The 21,736-nt window shown below is 34.7% G+C and overlaps 1 protein-coding gene across 4 annotated transcripts in view; it reads right to left on the bottom strand.

Annotated features, from left to right (window-relative positions):
- Positions 1-1,218: 1,218 nt before the first annotated feature.
- HNRNPR (heterogeneous nuclear ribonucleoprotein R) overlaps positions 1,219-21,736 on the bottom strand; it is a 39,617-nt gene continuing 19,099 nt past the window's right edge. For 3 of the 4 annotated variants that reach the window (XM_077150896.1, XM_077150894.1, XM_077150893.1), the window contains 6 exons: positions 16,700-16,876; positions 14,894-15,028; positions 11,818-12,033; positions 7,386-7,535; positions 2,623-2,744; positions 1,219-2,497 (listed from right to left, as the gene is read on the bottom strand). In XM_077150896.1, the coding sequence (XP_077007011.1) occupies positions 1,885-2,497; positions 2,623-2,744; positions 7,386-7,535; positions 11,818-12,033; positions 14,894-15,028; positions 16,700-16,876 (1,413 nt within the window). In that variant the 3' untranslated portion in view covers positions 1,219-1,884. Of the gene's footprint in view, positions 2,498-2,622; positions 2,745-7,385; positions 7,536-11,817; positions 12,034-14,892; positions 15,029-16,699; positions 16,877-21,736 lie in introns of all 4 variants that reach the window. The other variant, XM_077150895.1, reaches the window with a different exon arrangement.

Genomic DNA, 21,736 nt, shown 5'->3' with positions numbered 1-21,736 from the left:
AAAACTGGATGTCTTACCAAAGAGATACCCATGTTAGCTTGAAACTATACAACAGACTATATAATTCCTTTATCAGTTTCCAAAATCATAAAAGGACTAATAATATGGCCTGCTAAATTACTGTACTGTGTATATATTACTCTGTAGCAATATATTTGAGACATATTAACTTGCATCAGAAAATAGTGATTTTTCTTACTTAAAATCAAGAGAAGACATGAAACCAAAAATACGGTCTAACCAAACTTATAATGAATTAGGTGGTTTATAAACTTGAAATTTAATGTTGCTGTCAAAAAAGACATCAAACAGGAAAATATCAAATAAAGATATGTTTACTTCACAATAAAAACATTTTAGATCCACCTAAGAGTAAAATGGAAGCGAAAATATGGTAATAATCTGAAAGCGATTCAGACTTTTCTGAACAGTGAGGTTTTCTTTTGATCCTCTCATTCTCAGTAAAAAAAAAAAGTAAAGAAAATAAATTGGAATATCTAAAGGCTAGAAATTCCAAGAAACAGATGTTAAGACTCGGCCAATCAAAAAATTTAGCCATCAGGGATAGTAAAGGAATAAAAATAAAAAGAATTAACAACAGAAAGTCAGAAGTAAGACTACAGGATATTTTAAGCCTCTTAGAAGGCATAAATGTTTCTCAAAGCAAATTTACACAGCAACAGGAAATTATATTTCTAAACCAATAACTGAAAACTGTCATGATCACGTATACTAAAACTGAAGTTTAGTTTGCAGTGCAACTTATGCCACAGTACCAACAGTTTTTCCTATTATATACATTCACTTATCCAGCAAATAAGGACTTTAACCCCAACTTATCCTTCATAGAAAGAGTGTGGGTCAAAATAAATTGCAGTCTGCTTCCCCAACCCCATTTTGTCTTGACAACTGCAAATTATCCAATGCCTGCAAGAATGTTCAAAAGCTTTGAACCTTTTTTTTTTTTAAAAAAAAATAAAGGATAAAATTTCAAAATTAGAAGTAACTATGAAAGAACACCAATCAATGAAGTGCCATTTGGAATACTTGAATTTAGACTAATTTTTAGTTTGATAGTCACAATACATGTCGGAATAAACAAATTTTGCATGAATTTGATCACTCACATAGGCAGTTAGACTTTGAAAACAATATTTCTTCCAAGAATTACGAATAAAATAATGTTTTAGGACACAATTGAATTTGAAATAGGTAATGTTTTGAATAGATTTTTGAGTTTTATTGAAATCTTACATGAACAAGAAATTGGAAATACAATCACATCAAAGAACAAATTGTCACGGCTTTGACGTTTAAGCCAAACAAATTTTGTAGGGCAGATTTCAAAAAGGTGTGAAGTTTTAACAATTTAAAAACACAGTTAACCTACTTCTAGGAATGCAAAACATACAATCATAGGTTATTTTCAATACAAGAAAACTTAAATTTGTTTGCTTTAATTTTCTTAAAACTACTAAGACAAAGCACTAGCTTGTACTTTTATTTACAGCATACTCCATACTCCTATGTAATCTACCTCAAATTCAAAAAAAAAATGAAACTGTCCAAAACCAAAGGTTCTGCAAAATCATGATTTAACAGTGTGCCCAGCTTGTTTTGAAGCTAAAATGAAGCCTGAAACGATAAAAGCATTATAACTCCCAGAATAAGGGAACTCTGCAAGCCCAATAATGTCCAAGAGCATTTATGAAAAGAGGAAAAATAAAAAGACTTGAATATATACACAATAGTGATTCTTCAGCTCAATACAAATGGCAGCAAATTGCTACTTAAAGATGAAACAGTTAAGCCAATTTTTTTTTGAAGAATGTAGATCTAGAGCCAATCATATCTTGCCAATATCATTTTCAAGCCCTCACTTGTCTATTTCCACTGTTGCCCATAAGTATCCTGATAAAATTCCTGGTTGTCATTATTGTAACCATAGTTACCAGAATAGTCACCACCTTGCTGAAGCGGCTGCTGAGCGATGGGCTGGGAACCCCAGTTCTGTTGGTTGTTGGTCTGACGGCGCTTGGAATCAGGCTGGTTGTACCCATCTGCCTTTCTCTTGCCTCCTACATTGCCCCCACGATTGCCCCGAGCTCCACGGGAACCACGGCCTCTCTGCTGTTGTGCAGGACCCCCTCTGCCACCCCTAGAGCCTCTTGGTGGTCCCAAAGGTGCCCCCCTCTGAGAATAGCCAGATCTACCTCTTGGAGGTGGTGCTCCCCGCCCCCTTGGTGGTGGTGGAGCACCTCGCCCTCCCCTTCCTCCTCCTCTTCCTCTTACTGCATAGCCATCATCATAGCTGTAGTAGGGATCTTCATAGCCTCCACGATAGTCGTGATAATCATAACCATAGTAATCATCATAGTAATCTTCATAGCCATAGTAATCTGGAGGGTAGCCATATCCGCCTCTCCCCCCACCACGACCCCGACCTCTAATTGGAGGTGGCATGCGAGGAGGAGGGTGATAGTAATAATCTTCATACCTAGCAATGGAGGGAAAGCAGAAAAGAAAAAAATAAATTAGTTTACCCAAAGATATTTCCTGATTTTGTTTGGTTAGCAAGTTATACTCTATTCTAAAAAATTATCTACTAAAATGTAGACTCACGCAGTACTTCTGGAGGCCTGTCTAGCAGCTTGGCGCTCTTTCCTTTTCTTGTCTGGTGGCTTGGCTAAGACTATTTCAATTTCTTCCCCTTCTATTTCTTTGCCATTCATTTCATCCATGGCCTAAACAAAATTAAAATAATAAATTTATTTTACAAGTTAATATACTTTAAAATGTAACTACATATACATATTTGTTATTTATATCCATTAATAAGCAATTTTTCTTCAAAAAATTTTTACTTCACAATTATTTTAATTTGTAAAAGACGAATCTACACAAAGTAAAACACAAAGAAAGTACCTGTTTCTCTCGATCTTACTTCTTATACATAAATCACATTACAAACAAAACCAAAGGACTGCTATTATACTTAAAAAGTTAAAAGAGTGGTCTATTGCTGTTCTTAAATTAAGTCCTTTAAAACCTTAGTCATACCAAAGAGCAAGCCCACACCAGAGGGAAAATGCCAGTATTAATACAAACCAGGCAAAACTTTCCAGTATTCAAATATTACCTTTTACAGTATTTAAATATTAAATAAATGAAGCATTCAATATAAAGATTTTAAACCGTTTCACAAATCTTAAGGCTCTGAAACACAAATGAGGTTACTGAATGAGGTTATAACAAGCCATAAAAATAAAAGCCTAGGTTTCCCCATTATATAAGACATACTTTGCCAAACAGTTAAAAGCACAGAGCCCATTAAAAACCTGGACAAATCAAGACTCAAGTACTGACCTAGAAACCAGTGATGAAGCATTCTATGTTCCAGTCCTTTATTTATGTTGTTCTACCCACCAATCTCTGCCACATTTCAAGGTTTTAAAAATTCAGTAACAAAGTATCACATCTTCACAACAGCTTTTCTGTTTCCCTGTACAACCTTTCCCCATTCTGGGCATCACAATATAAACAAAAGAACGGCGGTATCTACTGTCTACCCTGATCATTATGGAGAAGGTAATTTCCAGTTCCTAGACTAGGAATTTTATAATTTCATAGGCTTCTTCTGTAAATCACCCTACCACTTCTTAAAAATATTTTTTATTAGGGACAATTGACTAATACCATCTGAATCAAAAGGAATATTTACGAAGTATAAATAAATTCTATTGGTTATCAGTTCTCTACACTATTGGCAAATTTATTTTAAATATACATTAAATTCTATACTAAGCTATGAATTTTATAAGCAATACTGTCCTCACTAATTAACTTCCAGCAATAAGTAATTGAATGCATTCTATGCTAGTCAAAGATTCTACAGGGCCTATTTAAAGAAGTACTCTGGGCAGGAAATGAATACCAAACTGACAGAACATGTAGAAAAAGAAGTCTGGAGTCAACTGAAGATTTTGGATTCATCCTACTAATTACATAAGAAATAAATTTTATCAGTATTTTGTCTTGTGCCTCCTCCACTGCCCCCTCCACCCCAGAAAAAAGGAGAGAGAAACAAGAGGAAGAAAAACACATTTTGCCCTTTCAAGGTGGTGCAAATTCATTATCAACAGAAAGCAGCATTGCATTAAGGCTTTATACTCCAGATACTATACGAAACACTTTTTTTCATACTTTTCATTACTTTCATCAAGGACTAAATAAACTGCTACTCACAAGAAATATCTCTAACTACGAAATCAGCAAAACATAGACAATACTTCAGAACTTTAAAACGACGAAATAAAGGAAAGACTTTAAAGAAGTAACCATACTCTCAGAATACACCTATCAAATATGCTATACTGTATGTAAAGTCATGTACACTGCTCAGTTTCTTTCACAGATTCAGAAAACTGAAAACAGAATAGTTACAATGCACTCACTGCCTATATACTATTTATAGCAGCTAATTACTAGGCCTTGTAATATCTGAGGCATCAAATACTATCAAACTTTTCCATTTTTGCTTACAAAACAATACAGAGTTCCAGGAAGATGGCATAATAGGACAGACTGAGTTCACTCCTGCTTCACGGAAGTAAAGAAGTGGCAGAAAAACGACCAGGACAGAGGTTCTAGTGTATGGGTGACCAGAGAGGGAGTTCTACATTATATAGGGAGGTCCTAGATGAAAAAGCAGAGAAATTGCGACTGACTGGATAGGGCAAGTTTACTCAGTCATAACTGCACCCAGAGTGTGCAGCAATGCGCAGGGAGAAGCTGATGCCACAGGAACAGCATGCTGCCACACTCCTGCCTATCTCTGTACTAGTATGGGAGATCTTCCCTCTCAGCAATGTAGTCAGAAGGTCCTTTGAGGAACGTGGAAGCCAGATAACTTGGTTTACCTACATACAGAGACCTTGCTGCCTGCGCACAGTGCCTACTCTCAACCTCCAAGACAGGCTGCTCTGGGTGCATGCTTTTGGCAGAGACTGAGAGGCCCTCCCCTCAGGGGGAGGTGGGGGAACACAAAGCAGAAGTGATCTGACAATGGGCCGGCAAAAGAGACTCCCTGAGTCCCACTACTCCTTTCTCCATGGGGGCCCAGAGCACTCACAGTGTGCACCAACGGAGAGGTGGAGATGAGGAAGCAAGCCACGCCACACTGTCAGACACTCCCACACTGGTTATGGACAGGGGTATTTGAAATATTCAGTCCCACAGCTGAAAGGTCATTCCACGCAGGAGCCTGGAGACCTCCAAACCCTTCCTGCCCACAACCAGATTCTCTACCAAGATGCACACTGCCTACCCATCAGCCCCAAGGCTGATGGGTTTCACAGCACACCAAGACCTGCAGTCTTAACTTGATTTTCACCTGGTTGGGTCCCAGCTCTGTCGGGAACAGGTGGCTCACCAACACCATCTGCTGGGAAGACAAGGAAAGTGTAGTCTGACAAACAGCCTTTCTGCCTAGCTTTTAACAGATCTTCATTTATTAAAGCTATACTTCCTACATCGTCCTCACCTTGGTTTGGTGGGAAATTACTGTCAAACCAAGTACAAAAGGAGACCTTCGAACCAAATCCAAGCAATTACAAAACCTCAGATGAGTAAGAGAATTTAACTTTCAAATAATCTTATCAAGATAATCAAATGCCAAAGTCAACAGAAAATCACAAAGCTCACAAAGATGAAAGAAAATATGGACCTGCCAAAAAAAAAAAAAAAAAATTAAAACACTGGCAGTGACATAGAATTTGGAACTAATCAAAGATGTTCATACAAATCTCCTAAATAAATTCAGAGGGTTGGCTAAGGACCTAAAGGATATCAAGAAGACACTAGAAGAGCACAAAAAAGAATTTGAAAGAACAGAAAAATAGCAAATCTTACAGAAATGAAATATACTACAGATCACATTAAAAATATACCAGGGAGGGCGGACCATGGTGGCTCACTGGCAGAATTCTCACCTGCCATGCAGGAGGCCTGGGTTTGCTTCCTGGTGCCTGCCTATGTAAGAAAAACAAAAAAAACAAAACAAAAAAAACCCAGAGCCACACAACAGCAGATTTGAAGAGGCAGAAAGAATAAGTGAACTAGAGGACAAGACAACTAAATGTGAATAAATGGCAAAAACGATGGAACACTTCAAACTAAATCTCAGGGAAACAATGAACAACAGGAAGTGCACAAACATAAGAATCATTAGTGTCCCAGAAGGAGAAGAGTAAAGGGCTAGGAAGAGTATTTAAAGAGATAACGGGATATCTTTCCAACCCTTATAAAGACATAAACATACTCAACTGCCAAAAGATGGAAACAATCCAAGTGTTAATCAGCAGAGAAGATAAAATGTGGTATATACGTAAAATGTGGTATATATGTAATTTATGCAGCAGTAAGAAGAAATAAGGTCCTCAAGCATATAAACACATGGATGAAACTTGAGGACATAATGATGAACCAGACACAAAAGTATAGAAACTGTATGATTTCACTAATATGAACCCCCTGAAGAATATAAACTCAGAATCTTAAAATGTGGAATATAAGGGACCCAGAGATAGATAGAAGGTATGAGAAGGAGGAATGGTTACCTAATATGCGCAAACTAATGAGGTTGAACTTAAATATACAGGAATGGATAGAAGTGATGGAAGTTCATTCCGTGGTTTATAAGTAATCAGTGCCACACTGAAGGTGAACATGATTGAAAGGGGCTGCTTAGAGCAATGTGTACCTCACCGATCAGCGCTATAAATATAAATAAGTTTTTGCATGAACTACAAAAGTATGACACTTGTATAAAGAGTTAATAATAGGGGGGAAATATGAGAAAAACTACTTATTGCATGCTAAAGTCTACTTAGCAGGAATACATCACTAGTACCACAGAAATACTACAAGTTAAATATTATTTCCTTAAATATGGGGGGAAGCAAGATTTAAGGGAGTTTTGGGTTTTCTCTTTGGTGTGGGTATGTCTGTTAACTTTTTTCTTTGAAGCAATGAAATTTGTGATGATGACTACAACAAAGTGAGGATACTGTGAAATACTTTTTTTGGACAGAATACAGTTATACAAATATATCTCAATAAAATCTGAAGATCCAAAATAAATAAACAGAAAACAAAAGAATACAGAGATTTAAAATGACTTACCTGAGCGTGTTAATAATAGGGCTTTGAAATATGAAGTCTTACCTGCTATACTACCACTCTACAGAGATTTTATTAAAGAAATTTCCAGGATTTGCCAAAAGCCGGAAAGCATTTGTATTTCAGTATTTTAACATACTTTCTGTATTTAGCAGCTTTTAAAGATGAAATTCAAACATTAAGAAGTACATTTTCAAAATTTCTACCTTAACAGCAGCTCCTCTGTCTTCAAAATGAACAAATGCATAATCTTTCAACTTCTTCACTCTTTCAAGTTTTCCAAATTCAGAAAATGACTTCTCCAATATTTCTTCTGTCACTGTAGTAGCCAAATTTCTCACAAATAAAACTTTCACCTAATATCGATAAATATACAACATTAAAATTGGCTACTTAATTTTAGCTGAAGTCTTAAACTTAATTATTATTTTCTTTCTTCGTGGCATAGGTTTTTCTGCTCTAAACAAGAAAAAAAAAAAGCTGTCAGATATTATGAGAAGCTGCCAAGAAAATGATTCTGATATTACTTACTAATTTATATAAATTGTTGGTTCCTACCCTCTCATACAAATACCTTACACTGTCAGCTGGATCTTTGAGAAACCAATATATAATCACTACTAAGCTAAATTATAAACTTAAAATGATACCCCAGGCCCCACCAAAATAACAAGTTTTTCCTGCTTTTTTCATCACCACGGAATTGTGTAAGCTGATTCTAAATTTTATATAAAAAAATAAACAAGCAAGAATATCTGGGGATAACAGGTGGAGAAAATTAGAGATTAAGTATGGAAGATACATATGGAACTCTACTTTCTGCATGATTTTTCTGTAAACTTACAACTACACTTCAAAAAAAGAGAGAGACTAGCCCTACCAAATAAAAAGAAACTATAAAGCTTAAATAATTGAAACCGTATAGTCTCAATAAAAGAATAACTAGATAAACCAATGAATAGAATAGGAAGTCCAGAAATAAGCCCAAAAACATAATAAAAGTTTAATTAAAGGTCTTTAACGACAAAAGTGGATTTCAAATCAGCTGAACTTCTTTTTTTTTCAGATGAATATTTTAATAAATGAAATCAGGAGAACTGGGTAACTATCTGTAAGAAGATAAAAAGCTGGATCCATATCTTACACTATACAACAGGATACACGTCAAAAAGATTAAATATTTAAATATAAACAAAGGGGAAAACTATGAAAGTAGAGAAAAATAGTCTTGGAATGGGGAAAAGGCCTTGGGACTTAAAATCCAGAAACCATAAAAAAGCAATAAATTTAACCACTAAACATAAATGACCTCTACATGGGAAAAAAAACTATAAGCAAAATCAAAAGACAAATGACAAACTTGGAAAAAATATTTGCAACTTATATCACAGATAAAGGGCTCACTTCTCTCTTCTATCTAGAACTCCAGAAAATAAGAAAAAGCAACAACTGAACAGAGAAACAGACAACATTTATGAATACATAGCTCACCCAAAAAGAAATACAAATGGTCCTTACAAACTCAAATTCATATACAGTGAGAAAAACAAGTTATAATGGCACTGAGATTCCATTTATTACGAGACAGACAAAATCCAAAAATCTGAACATGCACTATTTTGTCAAGGATGAGGAAACTAGGTTTCTGGTGTTTTGCTGGCAGAAGTACAAAGCGGTTCAACTGCTATGGAAGGGAATATGGAAATACCTTAACAATTACAGAGTCTTTATACTCTGGTCCATAATTCTATCCCTGAAAATCTATCCTACAGATATATCTGTCTTTGTTACAACTGACAGAATACAAGCTTATTCATGACAGCATTGTAATAACAAAATAAAACAATCCAATGAACAGCTGGTGGAAAATACTATGATAATCCAAAGAATACACAATTATATAGCCATAAAAAGTGAGGAAGATCTCTATGATCTGATATGGAGGAATTGCCAGGTTATATTGCTTGTTGATAAGACATTTTCCCCCATTTTCACATCTCTGAAATAAGGATGCAATTTACAGTCAGTGTGACAATAAAGCACTCTGTCACAGTTTACTTGGCAGTATTTTAAAATTTCTTAATGGTATATATATTAAATGACGCACTTCCTTTGTGCTGATGTAATAGAATGGTGAATAAAGCAAACACAGATAAGTGAATACCCTAAGCTACAGCAACCATTCGTGTAAGACATTAAGGAAGTAAGTATATATATACTCATATTTGTTTATATTTGCCTAAGGAAACACTAAAAAAGATAAACTAGAAACTATTAAAATTGGGGACAAATGAGGTAAGGTGGATGGGGACAGAATTAGAAGTAGAATTTTCACTGTCTATGCCTTTCATTACCATTTTGATTTTTTTTCTTAAGGAAACAAACAGCATAAGCATTTTATTTGGTGACACAACAGATGAAAAATCTTGAATGATAAATTTCACACAATTTGTTTTTATCTAAACAATTTATTCAGATGTGTGAGTCTTTAAAAATACACGATGGGAATCCTGTAGTTGGTATGTTCTGTTACTATCAGAAATGTTTTCTGATAATACATGATTTAATTCTGTATAATTAGAGGGAAAATCCACAAATACCATACTTAACTTTTCCACCTAGCAGAATGTATTTTATAAACATATATCTTCTAAAACAGAGCACTTACAAGTGTCTAACTCATGCACACCATTGTTCAAAAAAAGCTGTACATCTCCCAATATTCACACTAAACACAATCCTACTAAAAATCACATTCCTGTAAAACTTTCACTTTTCTGCAATTTTTGAGAAATTGCAGTGAAGAACTCTATTTATTTAGAAACATTATATCCTACATTAAAACACAATTTTATCAAAACCAAATTTCAATCACAGTTGTATGATTTTCAGTTAATGGTACACATTTTTATGGTGCTCCCAAAAAAAACTTTTTTTTTTTTTTCAGTAGACAGAGGTTCTTTCACATTATTCTTCTGCTTCCCTTCAGTGAATATTTGTATTTGTCTACATAGGCTTTAACCAGATTTACTACTTTAGGAGAATTTACTTTTCCACTTTTTCTTTGACAAATTTTACTGCTTTCCATACAATCTTCTTATATTTCTCCCTTGGCGATGATATCTTTATTTTGATAAATGGTTTTACGGCCATATTTACCTTCCTGTGCTGCTTTCCTTGAATTTGCAATTTCTTGTCTTGTCTTCGACCCATCTGCACTGGATTCCACTATAAAACTTTGCTTTTTGTGAAAATAGTAGAGGTTTTGCTGTAACTTGATGATTAAGTATTATCAGAATTTGGTCTCTGAACTGTTTCTGTATTTCCTAGGGCTGCTGTCAGAGCAGGCAAGACTGGTGTACACATTACTATTACTTACATGAGAAGCACTAAGAATATTCTACAATTGCTTTTCATCTGGTTGTTTCTTACCATTTTGATTTTTGAACTGAGGAACCGTTGCTTTTTTTTTTAATTTAACATACCATGTGAATAGAATATTGCCTCTGACAAAGTGCTATACGAATAAGAAAAGTTCAATGTGCACAATCACAAATGTACTCAGAAAAGTCTGGAATAAAAATGGGCTGGTAAAATATAAAAATTAAAACTGAAATCTGGGGCTAATAATTTAGATTTCCAGTTCCTTTCCTGGAGAACTATCCATTCAAAGAATATGAGAAAGATAACTGAGCACTCCTGAGAGCTTCCCTGTTTCATTCTCACTGGAATTCTCCACCAAAGGGTCTTTGCCTACAAAATCTTTACTATACTATATAAACAAGGGCTCTCCTCCAAACTCGTCAGGTTAAGGGCTTGCTAACTCAGAACATGGAATAAAAGGTCTGAGAAAAAGATTTCTCAGTCAAGAAGAATCCAACCATTAATTTATGGCCACCCACAAAGTTGCTACCTCCCTAGGAAAAGTACGCATACTCTAAAATCCTAAAAGCAGCAGTGATGCAACTTTTGGTCTATTTCTTCAGCACCAGGAGTCACCCATTGAAGGAAAGCCTTACAACCAGGATTCAAGGCACCACCAGGCAAAGATTATGACAATATAAGTACGGGACTGAGGAAGAAACTATAGCTTTCTTCTACAGGCCTTGTCTTGCATATTTTTCCACTATCAAGTAACAGTATGGCAATGCTTTGCTTTTCTTCTAAGGAAATTGATGACTAAAAAAATTTTTAAGGCTAACAGAGAAAAATTAACTATAAATATGAATTAAGTATAATTCATAGCTACGGAACAAAAATCATGGTAAGGTCAACGAAGATTATTAATAACTTATCTCCAAAAAAATTATATTCAGTAAGACCTTGTCTATTTTACCTCTGTATCCTCACAGTACCTAGTACTAAGCAAATACTCAACGTGTGTTAAATACTTAGTTTGGAGGATAACATTTTAGTTCATTCTGCTCATTTAATCTGAAGCAAAAGAGATGATTAAAGGAAATTCCTGGATACCAAAGCAGGCCGTGAACTTAAGTGTTAAAGTAATTTCTTGCCTAAACAGTCAAGGCCAGGAGGTAAAAATTATTCTTCCTCAAAAATATTTAAAAATTTCAAATTTGTTCTGAGTACCGAATTCAGAATGATAACACCACCCCCACCCCAAGCAATTACATTTACCTTAGCCATGACTTCTGGATCTGGTTCTTCCACAGGGTCAGCCCATTCAACTGTAACTACATTTCCCCATACTTTTACTTTTCCACTCATCAGCCGGCGTCTGGCTTGTGCTGCTGACTTGTGATCCTCATATTCAAGGAAGCAGAACCCCCGATTCTTCTTTTTGTCATCGGGTTGATGATAGAGAATAACGTCCACCAAACCCTCTGTTAAACCAACAGCCAGATATATAAGCCAAAAGCATCCACCACACATCTAGTGATTAGGCAGACATAAATCCACTTGCCGAAGAACAAAAAATAATTGAAGCTACAACCAATTACTGGGCAGATAATTAGATCAGTATTTTAAATATGGAGACTGGAACTGTATTTTATGTTCCCTTTTAATTTGGGGGCAGGGGTGTTTCTGAAGTATAGCCATATGAAACAGAAGGTCAAATTACTGAATTCTGACAATGTTCTACCATGTTTTAGAGTGCCTGATATAATTGTAACAAGATCTTAAAATTTATGAAAATACTCTCAAGAAACTTTGTTATAGGTTGAATTGTGTCCCACAAAAAGAAATGGTCAAGCCCTAATCCCTGATCCTGTGACTATGAACTTATCTGGAAATAGGGTCTTTGACAATGGGATCAATTCAGATGAGGCCCAAGTGGATTAAGGTGGGCCCTAATCCAGAATGACTGGTGTCCTTTATAAAAAGGGCAGTATCTGGATAGAGACAGACAGAGGGGAGAATACAACAACTGAGGCAGAGAATGCCACTGAGTATCAGCAAGCTACTCCCAGAAACCAAGAGACTGGCATGAAGCGAATTCTTCCCTACAAACTTTGGAGGAAGCATAGCCCTGCTGTCAACTTGTCTTCGGACTTCCAGGCTCCAGAACTGTGAGAGAATTTCTGTTGTTTAAAGACACCTAGTTTGTGGTACTTTGTTACAGCAGCCCTAGGAAACTAAGACAAACTAAAGACCAAATTACTGATATGAATCTAAGGGAGCTATGATTCAACAACAACTAATCATATACAAAATCTTCCTTGGATATAACTTAAAAGTTACTCTTTTTTACCAAGGATTAAAGTGATTGCTAAATATTTTAGCCCCTCTGATGTCAGTCCTATTCCCTCTTTTCTCCATATTTGTTCATCCTAGCCTCTACTTTTAAATACTATCTGCAGCCTTATGAATGCTTAAATTTTATTTGTTGCAGACTTTTCTGAGATCCAGGTGTGTCTACTTGCTTAATGTCTTTAACATTTCAAATTTAACATGCCCAAACTGCACCTCCACTCACAAAATTTGTCTTCCCAAAACTTCCTTATCTAATCTATCTAAAAAATAGTACCATGACCCAGGTCTCAAGCCAGAACATGAGGAGTAATTCTTGATTTCCTCCTTTATTTCATTTCCCCTATCTAATTCCAAACCCACCCACTTTCCATATTCCACTGCCATCACCATAGTCCAATCTTCTATCTGAACTACTCTGACATGCTCAATTATTTTTTCAGATTCTACCTTTGGCCGTTCTCCAAGCCAGTATCCACGTAGCAAAAGAAGTAATATTCTGTGAACACGAATCAGATGTTACTCCCTGCTTCAGACCTTTGAATACCTTCTCGTTATATTTAAAATCCAAACTTCTTACATGTCTACAAAAGCCCTATCTACTTTTAGAACAAACTTTATTACCTAATTCTCAACTTTTAACAATACTGGCCTTTTTTGTTACTTTAATTCACTGAGTTCTTTCCTGCCTCAGAGACTTGGCATGTGTTGCTCCCATTTGGAATGCACTTCGCTTTGCTCTTTTTATGTCTACATCCTCCTCTATATTCAGGTCTTGCTTTAAAAGTCACCTTCTCAGAAAAGCCATTCTTGACCCCCATAATAGCAGGGATGGTAGCTATTCTCTAGCTGATTTTTATCCCATATTCCCCCTTCACAGTATAAATCATAATGTGCAAATATTTAATTTTTTTTGTCTCCTCTTCTTTCCTAGAATGTAGGCTCTATGAGGGCAGAGAAAATGGCTTTTATTCACCAACGTATCCCAACATCTAACACTTAACAGACACTTGACATTTATGCTGAAGGAATAAATGGATGAACATGAAGACATAAAAATGACAAGGTCAAAGAACTGCGCCAGAAAGTGTATATGACAAAAACAATTATAGTGGGGAGTAGCAGTGATTACAAAGTGGGATGCATAAAGTTGAGATTTCAGAGTGGGCAGAATTTCTGGTGATAAAATCCAGAATGTGCTCTGGACGTGGGGGTAGCTGAAGTAAAGGACTGGAGATGAGAGGTTTACGGAATGACAAATCTAGGGTATTAGATATAAAATACATAGATGTTAAAGACACTAAGGATAAATCAAGACTTCTTCTTAAGAATAAGGAAGACTGAACCAGAGCAACCTTATAACGAGAGAGTGAAACCAGAAGAGCAATAGATGACAATTTCAAGGAATGGGAGAGGGTAGTATATAAAGGAATAGTGGTTTTTATGATTGGCAATCATGGACAAAATAGAGTTTTTCAACCGCAGGAAGCATCAGTGGACCTCAATCAGCATTAAAAAAAATGAAATGAAGAATAAATCAACTACAATAAGTGCAATAAAACTTCATTTCAATTATATACGAATGTATAGTGGGTTGTGATATAAAATGTACTTCTCAATCAAGTCCAGGAATTGAGAATTGAAAAGTTTGAAAAATCTGGTCTAGACAAGCCAAAGGAAGGAAAAAGAAAAGAAACTCTCATTTCCTTGGCCCTAAAGTACACTGAATATAAAGGGGGAAAAAAAAGCCTTCACTTGAGGGCTACAGAGTAATGGCTCTGGGAAAACCTTTGGTAAAATAAAGCAAAGAAGGGGACATTTCAGGAAATTGAGGATGTACGGAAATTTGCTTAGTCCAAACCAATAAAATGCAGTAGGGAGGCAATTTACACAAAATTTGAATTCTGAGACTAATATACCCTTACCCGCCCCCCTTTTTTACACTTAGATATAGTATGAGAAATTGCCCAAAATTAATTTGTAAATTTATTTTTGTTTTACCTGTGACTTTACTGAATTCTTCCAGAATGTTTTCTTTAGTCTTATTCTTCGGAATTGATCCAACAAAAAGCCTGTTATTTGCCACAGAAATGCACACTCCAAGGTGTTTACCAGGACGAATTTCATAGCTGTCACACTGTAAGGAAGAAAAGGACGAAAGACACCCCACAACCACCCCAAACTCAGGACAACTGATCTTAATCTAAAAATTCAACAATTTAAGGCCAAACTGTCCCTGCTTCATGGACTCGCTGTGCTGAATTTCCTCACGACTGCCATAATACAAACACACATTATGTTTTAATTTCATTATATGGTCTCTCATTTTAGTCTGGTTTTGCTTACTTTCACTGCTCCTCCATATATAAACTACTGTTATTTGATTCATATTTTTAAAAACATCACACTTCATTATTTCAATTTTATCTGTCTTAAAATTTATTTCCAGAGAATTTCAGAAAAAGTACTCAAGACTGACCATTCAAGGGTTTTTGGGATAAAATGATATAAATAAGCCAAAGGCAAAATAACAACATATGAAAAGTAACGAGTATTTAACCAATGCAAAACAAACTGGAATTTTACATTCTACACAAAGAACAGAACTCAAATATATATAAAGTTTTAAACTGCATGTCAAATACAACACTCTCAAAATTATATGAATTGACAGGAACAAAACTGGGGGTGGTAAAGTAGATGGGAACTCTGTACTGTCATGCATTCATTCTATAAACCTAACTGTCCTACAACTAGAAGTTTTTAAAAATTACTACAGTGATGTTTCCCTGATAAAATTTAGCTTAAGTTTCAATATTACCTAAAGAAGTGTCTCAAACAAACAAAAACTGCATACTGTCAAAGAGGAAATAAAGCTTTAAAAACTTTTCAATATTAAATAAATAAACTGGAAGGAAAAATCCCTAATGAAAACTAGAATGTGAGTAAAGCTAGGAGAAGAACTAATTCAGAAGCCACTAATAAAACCTAGAAGCTTAAGTGAAACAGGTTCAGCGATACAGAGTTCCCATCTACCTGTTCTAAGACTTGAATTACGACTGTGAGAGCCCCTTACATTTCTGGCAAAAGAGTGCCAAAAAACAAAGACACTGTTATTTCAAATTCCTGAGCTAGTATATCTTAATATAGTAGGAGAGAAGATAAACTTAATTTGCAGAACTTTGTTATTATGACTCTAAAATGAGCACAAAGGGCAAAAGTTCCTATAGGAAGGAAGTTACTATTAGTTGATCGGCTACAAAATAATAGAAAGAGAGAAAAGTGAAAGAATGAGGAATCAAGAGACTGGAAACAAAACAAAATGGAACTAAGAACAAAAATACACTTAGAAAATAAATAAATTATATGATTAGGTTAAGATAAAAATAAAAGAAGGAATGAATTGTGTTCTGAAAGTCACTGACACCCACTTTCATGTTTCCCAGAACCCACCCCAGCCTTCATACTCTTATGTAAGAATTCTACTCTGAAGTTTAAAACAGGAATTGACATCCTTTCTGTCTAAAACCAAAGATAGAACTACAGTAGCCAATGTCTAATGAAATTTTTGGTACTAATCAATGAATAACATCTTAGAATTATAAAATACTTTCTATGTAATACGTATTTCTTGGATATTTTTATTGCTTTTACTTCAATAATTCAAAAATCAAATATAACTCAGGCAATATAAAGATATTCAGAACAAAAACTAAAGAAAATGAAACATAATTAACTGCAATCATTTTTTAATTGAGATTTACTTCCTCAGATGACTTACTAGAGAGTAGATATGTTTATCACATACCAGTTTAACAGCTTCCTGTGCAGCTTCCTTTCCACAGAATGTGATAAATGCATACCCTCTGTTCTGACCAGACAGTGGATCCATCATAAGACGTAGATCCCAAATGGGACCAGCCTTCTCAAAAAGGGGCACCAACTCATCCTCATATAAATCTCTTGGTATCTTACCTACAAAGACCTGAAATAAAATTCATTAGAAATTTAACATAAGACTTTATAATTTTAGAGCCTATAGCCTAACTAACCTCTCACTCCTTTTTTTAATGGGGTAAGGAAGACAGAAAAGGGGTAGAAAGATAATTAAGTTACCATGGAAAAGGGGACAATTTGATTAGCTGAGTTTTACACAGTTATTTGGAAGGTGCTAACACTAATTTTTACTGTAATGACTTTGTGGTCAAAAACATAGAACACTATTTTATATTAAAAATGGAAACTGGTTAGTGTGTAAAATTTGTACCTAATGACTCTAAGTCTGAAGTTTTATATGCCTTTTTCTCATAAAAACAGAATAAAGGACATGTCTCTTCATGAAAATATGGTCTGTATTTTTCAAACAAAAAAAAAATTATTAAATGAAAAAGTTGACACAGCCTTCTCCCAAGTTTTCCCAACTCTAAAACCTTTACTACTTAATCAGCAGCCTCAATATTTTTCAGAAATTCTGATGTGCCAACTTATTCCTCCCTTTGAGGATATTATATGTTTTTAAACATTTTATTGCCATAATAACTATACAACTCAAAATTTCCCATTTTAACCATTTCAAGAATGCAATACATTGATTATATATGTAGAACAGAATGATCAAAATAGGAATGTGTTATTTGATTTTTTTGTATTTAAAAAAATAAAATAAAAAATGTTAAAAAGAATGGAATTCAGTGGTGTAAATTACATCCACAACCAGGATATTACTTTTTTTATTAGGATAATATATTTTTTGTTTGGATAATATACTTTAAGGTATGAAAAAAATTTTTTTCACCATTTGAAAATTTGTGCTCTATTACAAAATTCTAAGTAGGATAAATTATAACATACAATAGTGATAAATTACAATTAATCAGAAAACTTCAAGAAAATCTATTATCAGACTACAATTTTCTTTGATCTTGCACAATGATGGCAACATTAAAAACAACCTTTTATATTAAAACATTTGGGGGTGGGCCACGGTGGTTCAGCGGCAAGAACGCTTGCCTGCCATGCCAGAGGACCTGGGTTCGATTCCCAGTGCCTGCCCATGTAAAAAAAAAAAAAAAAAAATTTGGAATCCATACACAGTCTTAAAGAGTGAATTGGTATTTACTTGACAGATGAATTTTCTAGTGAAATTCCCTTTCATCAATACCGCACATTCTGAAAATATAACTTGAAACATAGGTAACTAATGAAGTAATATCAACCCCAAAGATGCCAATATTATTACTGGATATTAACCTCTACAACAGCTGTGCTATCTTGAGCCAATCCTTTCCAAGATTATCAGATTTAACTTTACTGCTGCCATAACTTTAAGTTTTACCTAAAGAACCCCTAACCTGATTCTCACACAATAACTATTGCAATTCTCTATTTGTTTAAATTCCCCAATCCTCATTCACAAAATCTCATTCTAAGGTGATCATCTGAGAAAGTAAGGGTCACTGGTTTCTTCAAATTCTTTCTTCTCAGCCTCAAAAAGTTTCCTCAATATCCACCACGCCTTCTTTCCTTATCTCAGAGAGAGATTTACCTCCTTTCCAAGGTTAACTCTTTAACCTTAACAAGCTGATTCTTCTTACCTCTTCTGTGTACAAGTAACTGTTAACCTTTATTCCTTCAACTCTTCCCTTTTGTTCAATACATCCTTCCATTCCCAATGGCCTACTTCCTGACTTCAAATACGCCCAACATTTCCAATAACAAAATAAAGTACAAACAAAAAACAAAACACACCCTCATTTAGTTTATTACATATCTTTCCTTTTACTTAGATTTTTGGACACATGGTCTCTTATCTGTTCTATTTCACTCATAAAGCTATTATTTTTAATACATCTATTATATATACTTAGTACCATGGAAACTCTAAGACAAAACATCTAAGGCTTATGATACCTCTTATAGAAGCATCTTTCTAAGGAACTCTCACTCAGAAAATCACTTAGCATCTATGTTCTTTTTAACTCCCTAAAATTGATTACTTTCTCTAACTCTATTAAGGTATATCCAAATATTTCTAATAACCAAATCTTTTTTTTGTTCAAGCATGTTTTCTTTTACTTCAAAAATCTGAAATTATTCCCTCACTTTAAAAAATATCTACTAAGGGATATACGGAAAAAAGCAGCTATTGCAAACTATGGGCTATAGTTAATAATAATATTTCAATATTCTTTCATCAACAGTAACAAATTTACTACACCAAAACGATAAGTCAACATTACTGGGAGGATAAGGGGAATGTGAGGATTGGGTTTTTTACCCTTATTTCTGTTCTGGAGTAATGAAAATGTTTCTAAAATTGATCATGGGGATCTATACACAACTATGTGATGATACTCTGAGCCAGTAAGTGTATATATTGGATGGTTTATGTAATGTGTAAATATATCCCAATAAAATTGAAAATGTATATAAATTGAAAAAAGAATGAAGATAAAGATCAAATGAATTACATTTTTATATATAAAAAAGGGTTGATGTGAATGAAATTATAAAATGAAGGAACAAAAGCTATCATTTGAAAAATGGTAACACAATATTACTTGAAAATCCCATTGTCTAAGAAATTAGAAATAATTTCAACTTTTCTGCCTAGAAAAATATATCTACTAAATTTTTGTTTTTAAAAATAAATTTCCCAACATAAATAATTTATTTAACTTACAGTACTAGATAATCTACATGTGAATTTAAGCAAACAGAAGGGATTTACCTGGAAATCTCTTCAGTACTTTATGTAAGTGCTTTACATGCCTGACAGACAACTCTTCTGCAGTGGGACATTCACTGACAACCATTGCCTAGTTTTGTTTTTTTTTAAAGTTACTTTTACTGATAACTGCAGTAAATGCTACCTTAATAGTAAACAAATACAAGATATATTTCTGAAAGCCATTACAGGGACAGTTTTAAAATTGTTTTTATTTTTTTTTTGTCCCTTTTAACCACATTCAGAGATGTAATTCAGTACTGTTAATTACATTCATAATGTTACGCTACCATCGCCATCATCTATTACCAAAACTTTTCTATTACCCCAAACAGAAATTCTACAGCAATTAAACTTTAACTTCCCATTCTCTATCCCTCACCTGGCCCCTGATAACCTGTATTCTAGTTTCCTTTTTCTCCTTTTGTTTTTCTTCTTAGCATTTAACAGCTCCTGAAATCATATACTGTTTTTCTTGATTTTTGTCTTTCACTGTATCTCCAGAACCTAGGAAAATGTATGGCACATAAGCCCAAAGTATTTGTGATTACAAGTCTCATGAAAGTTTGTACAAGGGAGGGAGACAGTGTCTGTATAGGCTAGGCAAGATGCAGTGACCTGACTTTAAGCTGATAGTTAAAAGATTAATTTGTATATTATCTGGGGCCACTGTGCTCATTATCCTAAATGCTGTCCATCCTTTTCTCTCATGAAACTATCAGAATTACTGTAGTGCGGGGGAGACAGATTCTGGACTGATAGGCCATCTGCTCTCCTACTACGCACCCAGTAATAAATTATTTCTCTGAGAAAAAAAAAAAAAGATGAACTGGATATGGACAGGTGAAAAGGAGGGAAATACATCTGAAATTATGTTTATGGGAATATTATTTCCTCAGTCTCGAGGGGAGAAGGGCTACAGAACAGAAATTATGCTCTCCCAAAGACAAATGGTGAAAATCAGAGGGGCTTGGATGAGGAGCGGGTTTTAGTCATTCTGACTTTTGAAAAAATAAAAAATTATTTGTTACAAAAGTATTATGTCTCCATTGTAGAATAATTACAAAATATAACTATTTAAAAAGAATAAAATGAGAATTATCCAGTTTTTCCATGCACTGATAACCACTCTTAACATTATTCTGATATGGGCATTTTAACTAGCAGAGCCTCCTTAAGGAGGTAAATTTGAACTGAGATCTAAGAGCAAGAAAATGAAGTAAAAATCTGAGGAAAGAACTTTCCAAGCCAAGGGAACAAATACAAAAGACCATGAGATGGGAATTCAACACTTAACATACCTGAGGGTCAGCAAAAAGGCCAGTGACTTGATGGTGGTAAGAAAAAAGATAGGAGTAATATTAAAGCAGGCCATGGTTAGTAGTTCGATTTTTACTGCAAACATGGGAAGCCAAAAGATTTTGAACAGAGTGACTAAGTGTGACTTATGTTCTAAAACGGAAATTCTGACAGCTGGGTGGAGAATGGAGTGTTTGGGAGAAATGGGTAGACCAGTCAGGTTAATGGGACATAATGGTAACTTGGCACAGAGTGACAGCTAAGAAGATGGGGGCAAGAAACAGCAAATCTCAAGGTAAATTAGATTCAAATCTACTTTTTGGTTATCCTGAGCAAGTTTCTTAATAAATGAGTTTCAATATCCTCATCTGGGAATAAAACAGTAAGAGGGTTCAATTTCCAGGCAAGAGAATGTCCATGTCAAGTTCTCCACTTTATTCCCAGCACTGAACACAGAGCCTGGGATATAAACACTGCTCCTCTTTAAATAAATGTATGAATGACATCTACCTCATAATATTAACTTGTACACTAGGCTCCCATTTCTTCTCTCAACCACAGGAGCAACTCTCCTATATCATCAATTTTCCCCTTTGTATTGGATCGTTTCCATCAATAGGCAAAAATTTCTCTCCTGAAATTTAAGTTAAAGCAAAAATATACTCTGACCCTTCCACCCCTTACAGCCATGGTCCATTCCTCTGCTACCTTTTGTAGCAAAATTCTTCAAAAGAACTGTTTATATTTCTGTCTCAAATTCCTCTCCTCCCAACCAAAGCAACAGGTTGAGTCCCCAATCTTGGGGTTTGTTCATGTGAA

Source organism: Tamandua tetradactyla, chromosome 2, assembly GCF_023851605.1.
Source record: "Tamandua tetradactyla isolate mTamTet1 chromosome 2, mTamTet1.pri, whole genome shotgun sequence".
Classification (NCBI taxonomy): Eukaryota; Metazoa; Chordata; class Mammalia; order Pilosa; family Myrmecophagidae; genus Tamandua; species Tamandua tetradactyla.
Note: the sequence above shows the minus strand (reverse complement) of the source record. Positions and strands in the feature narration are given on the sequence as shown.